This window comes from Leptinotarsa decemlineata, unplaced genomic scaffold (genome assembly GCF_025532065.1).
Source record: "Leptinotarsa decemlineata unplaced genomic scaffold, Ldec_3_MD MMD2_tig00000505_RagTag_RagTag, whole genome shotgun sequence".
Taxonomy (NCBI): domain Eukaryota; kingdom Metazoa; phylum Arthropoda; class Insecta; order Coleoptera; family Chrysomelidae; genus Leptinotarsa; species Leptinotarsa decemlineata.
In genome coordinates, this window is record NW_027412549.1 from 8,287,373 (window position 1) to 8,295,574 (window position 8,202).

Genomic DNA, 8,202 nt, shown 5'->3' on the forward strand with positions numbered 1-8,202 from the left:
TATTGATTTATGAATTAGTACTAATTATTTAAGTAAACAAGATTTGTGCATCTTCACATAATGATTGACACGAATTATGTCATTACCACGAATAATTTTCAAAGAATTCAATGAAGTGCAGGTTCGCTTGATTTCTCTTTGTTTTCGACGAATTATTTTGTAATTTTTATTATTGAGTAAATTATTTGTTTTTGTTCCACAGTGAGCAGCTGAATTTATATTGAAAAATATCTGATGAGGTCAATGAAAATATATAACTACATTTTTTAATATTTGAGAACGAACAATATTATTTGCATATCACACAATTCATTTAACTTACTTCTGAGAATTTGCCGGTTTCTTCACGAGAGCATTCCTTGCCAGAACTTCATAATTTTCGTCATAACACTGTTATCAATTAATGTGTTTGTTCTTAGAATGTGACAAAGATTGCTTTTTGATGTGGAGAAAAATCGAGTCTAGACATATTGTATATGTAATCTGTTGTCCAGTCGAGAAAATCATGGCTGCTGTATACAATTGAGAATTACTTCGACTTTGATGTGCTACTTTATGAGAATTTCTGACAATTTCTAGACCTCTAACATCATATTTTAAATTCTGTTTCTGACCGAGCGTATACGCTCCTCACTTTCGATTCAATTCCGGAGAGAATCTGATTTCTTACTGTTCGTTTGTCTCAAAACTTAACTGAGTGATTCTGTCACATACACCTCTATCAAAAACTGATATCTGATGAACTTAATTTTGATGTGGTCAGTGGCAATTTTATAGTTAGCCCCTGGCATGGAGAAATAGTGATTAAAAGTAAATTTTGTTTTATGGACGCACCATTTTCCCCCGCGGCTGGCACCCCAGTTGGAATATTTAAAACTCTTTTCTTATTACACATCTGCAACATAAACGAACCTACATACAAAATGCCAGCCTCCGAAAATATACCGGTACGGAGAAACAGTGATAAAAAATAACTTTATTTTATGAATGCGCCTTTCTCCCATGGCTGGCGCCCCAGTTGGAATATTTGATAATCCTTTTCTATTGCACATCTACAACATAAAATGAACCTACATACAAAATTTCAGCTTCCGAAAATATACCGGTACGGAGAAACAGTGATGAAAAATAACTTTATTTTATGAACGAGCCTTTCTCCCGCGGCTCTCACCCCAGTTGGATTATTTGAGAATCCTATTCTATTGCACATCTACAACATAAAACGAACCTACATACAAAATTTCAGCCTCCGAAAATATACTGGTACGGAGAAACAGTGATGATAAATAACACTTTATTTTATGAACGAGCCTTTCTCCCGCGGCTGACACCTCAGTTAGAATCCTTTTCTATTGCACATCTACAACATGAAACGAACCTACATACCAAATTTCAGCCTCCGAAAATATACCGGTACGAAGAAGCAGAGATGAAAAATAACTTTATTTTATGAACGAGCTTTTCTCCCGCGGCTCTCACCCCAGTTGGAATATTTGAGAATCCTTTTCTATTGCACATCTACAACATAAAACGAACCTACATACAGAATTCCAGCTTCCTAAAATATACTGGTACTGAGAAACAGTAACAGCGATGAAAAATAATTTTATTTCATGAACGCCTTTTTCCCGCGGCTGGCGCTCCAGATGGAATATTTGAAAATTGTTTCTTATTGCATATCTACAACATAAAACGAACCGGGAAACAGTGATGAAAAGGTAATTTTCATATGTAAACGCGTCTTTTTTCCCTGCGTGTGGCGCCCCAGCAGAAACTTTGGGAAATCCTTTCTTAGTGTGCATCTAGTACTTAAGAAGCACCTATGTACCAAATTTTAGCTTCCTAGGGCTCACCAGTACGGAGAAACAGACATGAATGAATGAGTGTTAAGTGAGTTACTTTCGCATTTACAAATATAGATAGAAAGATAGATTGGGTAGCGTTTCCATGAATGGTATCTGTTTAAACCCCATAACAAATGTTTGTAGTGAAAACTGAATGGGAGAAAGTTTTTTTTGGGTAATTTAATTTTCCAACAAAAGTAGTTGTTTCTAAAATATTTCTTTCGTGTGATTTCGAAAGTTTGTTCCAGTTTGTATCTGAAAGGAACTTCTGTACATGCACATTGTGGTTATTTTTTTTCTTTATTTGGAAATTTCCCAAATTTTTCTTTAATGATGGAGAAAAAGAAAGCCAAAAATCTTTTTTATTCCTAAAAAATTATCTCTTCTAAAAATATTCTATCTCCATAACTTCTTTTCGTTTATCTACAACTAGATTGTTTCACTAACTATCGACTCGCCTGGCATTGCAAGTGGAGCAGACGACATTTGCCTACATGGTTTTCTGTCATAGAGTCGCGTCAGCTTGTATGTAATAAATGGCCTTTGAGAAAATTTGCTTTGAAGAAAGTATGTTCACAACTATCAATTTTAATTCGAATTAGGTGAGTTCCCACTTGAAGACAACATGAAACAAAATCAATGCAATTGCAACCTTTCTTTATCAAGCGTTCCGCATCGGTGTGTGAGGCCACTTGCATTCATTTGGTCGCGCAATATTTTTGCGATAAATCCTAAAATGTTCATTGAATTTTAATGGTGGAATTAAAATGCATGTGAGTACCTAATTCATTCAGTTTGTGGAAAATTAATATCTGCCTTTCCATTTATTTCATTGAATGTGACAATTTTTCAAACTGTAAAGTCAGCGTTTTCGATGGAAGTTCTCTGTCTTCGCACAGGCTGCCCCTTCTCCCCCCATGCCCCCAGGGTTGAGTGACATGAGATATAATCTTCCCCACACGGTTTCTGTGTGCAGAAGCTAGAATCTCGTCCATCCACACCCACTCATCCCTGAGTGGGGGTGGATGCTTCTGCTGATGGCTACTTCAGCAAGATTGACATCTGACCTCCTGCGGTCGAAAGACAGCCTTCAGGTACTTTCACTTTTGTGATCTATTGATTTCATTTGTCGTGCTTTCACTAAATGTAATGTATGCATGGGGGTCCCCTCAACCTTACCGGAGATAAGTGTCTTTTGGTCGCGACCTATGTTTGTCTGTATATATCTGTAAGGAAGTGTGTATTAGTAATCGGTATACAAGTTTTAATAAGTGGTCGTTGGTTCTGCTTCGTGGGCCTCATGTGATTATCCTTTTCGCGAAATATGAGGTCGTCCCTGTCGAGCGATTCATGTAGGTCACGCAGCGCTGGACTGGCGTGTGTTCTTATTCTTTCGAATACGTCCAGGTTCCGATAGCTGAATCTATTAGGCATCTATCTTGGAGCGTTAACAACAGTTAGTTAACAAGCGTTCATGAACGTCTGATACTGCGTCTGTATGTCGCTGCAGCCTGGACCCAGGCAGTGGAGGCGTACAGAATAATGGGAAGTAGCACGGTCTTGATGAGAAACAGTTTCACATGGAGATTCATGTTAATCCTGCGGCCTATGATTGGGTATACGTTTTGTCAGGCGGCTTTCGCCAGCCTTAGTCTCTGTCGTATGTGGGACTTGAACGTCAGTCTCCTGCCGAGGGTGACTCCCAGGTATCTTGCTTCGTTGATCCACGGAATCTCTTGTCCGTTGAAGACAACGTTTCCTTTCGTGTGTACCAGTCTCCGGGTGAACAGTATCGCCTGACTCTTGTCAGGGTTTATACTGATTTTCCAAAAGTTAGCCCATTTCTCTAATAGGACCGCTTGCTGCTGCGAATATCTGGTGATTTGCGCATAGCTGGTGGATATCGCCTGTAGACCTGTGTTATTCGCGTAGAGTGCCAACTTGTTGGAGTTGTTCTCTGGCTTGGGCATGTCTGCTGTATATACAGAAAAGAGGTGTGGAGAAAGAACTGCACCTTGTGGGAGTCCTGCTCTCAGAAGTCGCATGGTAGAGAGTTCGTGTCCTACTTTGCAACGGCATCGTCGATCTGCTAGAAAAGATTCGATTAGTCTTACCATTTGTTTCGAGCAACCAAAATTACTCTTGTTGACGTTTTCGATGGGAGTTTTCTGTTTCCGCATAGGTTGCTTCTTCGCCTAGACTTTCCACGGAAAACATTCTCATATTTGAACCAATTTACACAAAACATCAATGAATCATACGTATAAACCTTCCTCTACCTCACTACGTCCATTGGTGAAAATCTTATGGGAATATGTTTGTTTGAATTTGAGTTCATTTTGTTCATAGCCTCAGACAGACAGATCAACAAATAAACAGACGGACAGACGCGGCAGGTGGACTCAGTTTTACAATATGTAGTGAGTGATTGAAGAGTCTACCAACTAGGAGGTCGTGATGCTTTGATCTCAACTATGACTGAAAATGCCAGTCACATTAATGGGCGAAACTTTTGGAGTCAATTTCATCATTGTCACCAAACCATAGTTGCCATTTGACTGCGGGCCGTGAGAGCTTGAATCTACAGTTGAGATTTTTATTATTTCATAGTATTTTATCTGAGATTTTATAACTTTTTCACTGTTATGGAGTATTGAATATTTTATCTTAGTCTTGATTTATTCAAAAAACACTTTATTGTGAGATTTTCACTAATCAGTTTTGCAAAAACACAACACGTATTTTACTATACAATAGCGCCTACATGCGTATCTATATCAAATATATAATAAAATAATTGACACAAGTATACATCAAAACACATATATCCCAATTTTGATGGTTTAATTTTATTCAAAAGGTAATAGAGTTTGGAAGATTCTCTCATCCATTTTTTTGTATCAGATGGAGTAGTAGAAAGCCAAAAACTTTCTTTCCCAAAAAATTAATCACTCCTAAAAATATAACCCTTTCAAATGTAATAGAGTTGTTATCATCATAAAATCATATTTTATGTATATGTGAAACGAGAACTTTAGTATGTACATTTCCATATAACACACATTTTCAGTGACAAGATCGAAGAAACTATTCAAACAAAGATAAAACACTCATATGCTAGTTTCCATATGTGAGAAAGTTTCTGGATGTTTTATCCTAGTGAAATAAATATACATTTCTAATGATAAATTCGTCTCATTTTTTATCATATTCTGAATTTGGTGACAAGAAGTGAGTGGTGTATCATTTTTGGAATGATTGATATCTTACTAAAATAGTACTGAAATAGAACTGCTCTTACTGCTAATGTACCCCTCATGCCACCAAAAAAAAGTGTCTCGCCTCTTCGAAATTTGTTAACTGCTATGAAATAATTTTGATGGTATTAAGAAATTATTTTCATTGTTTGTGAATCACTTCTCTAATTAACAGTATGATTTTAATTTCTTTCATTTTCGTATTCATCACATACGTTAATGTTTCATGATAATATGTGGAAAAAAAGACACAAGTATACATCAAAACTTGTATTCACAACTTCAGGAAAAAACTTAATATTCAATGTATGTGTATCATTTCTGCTGCTGTTCTTCCTCTGGATGGGCAGCGTTATATTCCAAAGCCTTAACGATTGCTGGAGGAATTGCTGGTGTAGTGGGCAAGACATCTCCTTGTGGTTGGTACCCATCTTTATTGGCAATATAGGAAATCTGAACTTTCGACCCATCTTCGTTAGTGTACTCGTAAGATCCAGAAACTTCTAGTTCTATTTTCTCTGGGTTTTCACCAGCTTTCACCTGCCCTTTCTCTTGTGCGATAATACCGTTGGCAGTTTCGTAACTGAAAGTCAGATTTGTGATGTATTAGAAACTAAAGTTACCAACATTTTGTTCTTCTTATTTTTATTCTTGATTGATTTGAAACGATGTAATTTTTCAGCAGATATTGACATTATCGAAATATACAGAAAACTTTATCAAAACATTGAAAAATTGAGTATAATGAAAATTTAATAGATTTAATATTTGTATCAAAACAAACAAATCCAAAACAAGCACTTTTCCCAGTCACCAGAAATGCAATACTTTTCTTGAAGCGCGTTTTACCAACCAAGTTGGCGTCTTCAGGAGATAAAGAAAACTGGTCCCTAACTTTTAAACTCAATTTATACCTAACACTTTCACTTTCCGATCTATCTTACACTTTTCCGATACACATCAATAATTTCGGGAAGAAATTTGCAGGTAATTTTTTCGTGAAAGTTCTCTCAAACTTGGACAGAGTAATTCATAAAAAGGTTAGCAATAGGCGTGGGATCTTCATCACTATTCATATATCAGAGAACTGAAAATAGTACATATATTCAAAAAAGTTATTTGACTTCCTGTAAATTATTATCGAGATTTTTCACTTGATAAAGAAGATATGATGAGGATGAGTAAAACGAATAATAATAATAATAATAATAATAATAAAAAAATGGGCCACTCATTCATTAACTGAAAAGTTTTCAATTTCAGAAATTGACACTTTGCTGTTTCCAGACTTTTGAAAGCATTCTCAAATCTAATGTAACGATCTCAATAACCTTGGACAGTTTTCATTTATTCTATGACTGATACACCTTAATAAAATCGGGTAGAATTTTGCTTGTGTCGGAGAAACATCTGAATATGAAAAAATATGATACTCACTTCCATTGATAAGATCCATCTGCATTCACACCTTCATTTTCAAATTTTAAAATTGCAATTGGTTGGACGGTTGGTTGTACTTCAGGAGTTGGAGCACACGAGATGGAGGAAATGATGAAAGCTACTATTATCTGAAAATTGAAATATTCCATGAAATGCCTTATTGGTTCTGTTGGTTCTCATTTTGAAATTATTTGACTTTTTTTAGTGTTTTTTCGGTGTCTATGGCATCGACTTGTCAGCGGCAACTGCCTTTTTAACCGAACAAAATTGTACATTACTATGCATGTTTGAGTTTGATATACGATGATGCATTAAACAGTTACTGCTGCTTTCTGCTTTAAGTTCATCCGTTGTGTTTTGCCTTTTTCATTTCAATCATTGTTGCTGTGATAGAATATTATTCAATGTGAAACCTGCTTGAAATTTCCTCAAAATGAATTTAATGAAAAAAAATTACTTAGCGTAATTACCACATTAATTGTCAGTAGTGATATTGTAGCTAGTCTCCAATGAAAATGGAGATAGTGTCAGTGAGGTTGAGAAAATTCAAATTAAATAAACAATATTAATTGAGAATATTTCCTCAGAAATATTCCCAATGAATATTGATTATTTCATATAACTATTAAATCTATTATTCAATAAGATCTATACTTATAGAAAATAGGTATTATGACATGAAAATATTTATTGAAGAATGATAAAGGAATGGCATTAATGCCAAATATGGATGTATCTATACTATCTGAAAAAATCACCAGATTTGTCTTATATACATACCACTGTTTTGAGTATTATCCCTGTTTTCCTTTATTACAACATTGTTTAATCCAGAATAGAAAGAAAATGTATAAAATTGTTAATACATAGGCCATTTAATGTTGTTGAAATCACGATAACTGTAATCTGTTGATATACTGGAGAAAATTCTCAGTGAAAATATTAACATAATTCTACTTCAGCCCAAAACTGTGCAAATTTGAGTCACACTTGTTCAGTGCAGAAGTCAATACAACAAGATTAACACTCAACAGTTATAAGTAATAATTTAATAAACTGCACTTTTGAAAATACTTATTTTCACAAACTTATTTTGTGAAGATCAAGTCGTGAGGTGTAGTTTATGAAATTACTATGGATCTTCATCAAGTTACGGCGGAACCAATAAGAAAAAAAAAAGAAAATACTTATTGTCGATGTTTCAAATGATGGCAAATACATACCAGTTTCATTTTGTCGGTGGATAATTCGAGTAATAACTACTGTTGAGAGTTAACAAGAGTTATTTATATTTCAATTACTTTTACTCCCACTATATGTTTGGTTATCTAAAAATGCATTGGACATTTATTATATCTAAATGAACTTGAAAACATTATGAAATACGTCGAAATCATGAAGATGGTCATTGCTGTCTGCGTTATTACATAAGAGACGTTCCTTAAGAAAACAAAAACACACCTTTTCACTTGAATACATGTGGAAACAATTTATCACATGAACAAATTCAAATAAGACCACTTCAGTCACCAATACCAGGATAACAACTTGACCATTATAAATGTGATTTAGGTGACATGTTTTATATGGATCCTAAATCATTTTGGAATAATTCACTTTATTCAAAGACAATATTCGGACTTAGATAACAAATTCTATGA

General features: G+C 34.9%; 1 protein-coding gene across 2 annotated transcripts; it reads right to left on the bottom strand.

Annotated features, from left to right (window-relative positions):
• Window positions 1–5,356: 5,356 nt before the first annotated feature.
• Window positions 5,357–7,921, bottom strand: LOC111517486 (endocuticle structural glycoprotein SgAbd-8). Of its 2 annotated transcripts, XM_023173661.2 has the most exons (3): window positions 7,765–7,921; window positions 6,539–6,669; window positions 5,357–5,684 (listed from the first exon to the last, which is right to left on the bottom strand). In XM_023173661.2, exons 1-3 carry the CDS (start codon window positions 7,771–7,773, stop codon window positions 5,417–5,419), a joined length of 408 nt encoding a protein of 135 aa, XP_023029429.2. In that variant the 5' UTR covers window positions 7,774–7,921; the 3' UTR covers window positions 5,357–5,416. The 2 variants fall into 2 exon arrangements, with proteins under 2 accessions (XP_023029429.2, XP_074029968.1); XM_074173867.1 differs by lacking the exon at window positions 7,765–7,921 and having other exon boundaries at window positions 6,539–6,705.
• Between the last annotated feature and the right edge of the window lie 281 nt (window positions 7,922–8,202).

Bases quoted from the DNA above. Each gene is read 5' to 3' on its own strand.
- LOC111517486 (XM_074173867.1), bottom strand. From the start codon at position 6,690: ATGGAATATTTCAATTTTCAGATAATAGTAGCTTTCATCATTTCCTCC. The intron at 5,685-6,538 runs GTGAGTATCATA...TCTGACTTTCAG, and splicing joins GATGGATCTTATCAATGGAA to TTACGAAACTGCCAACGGTA.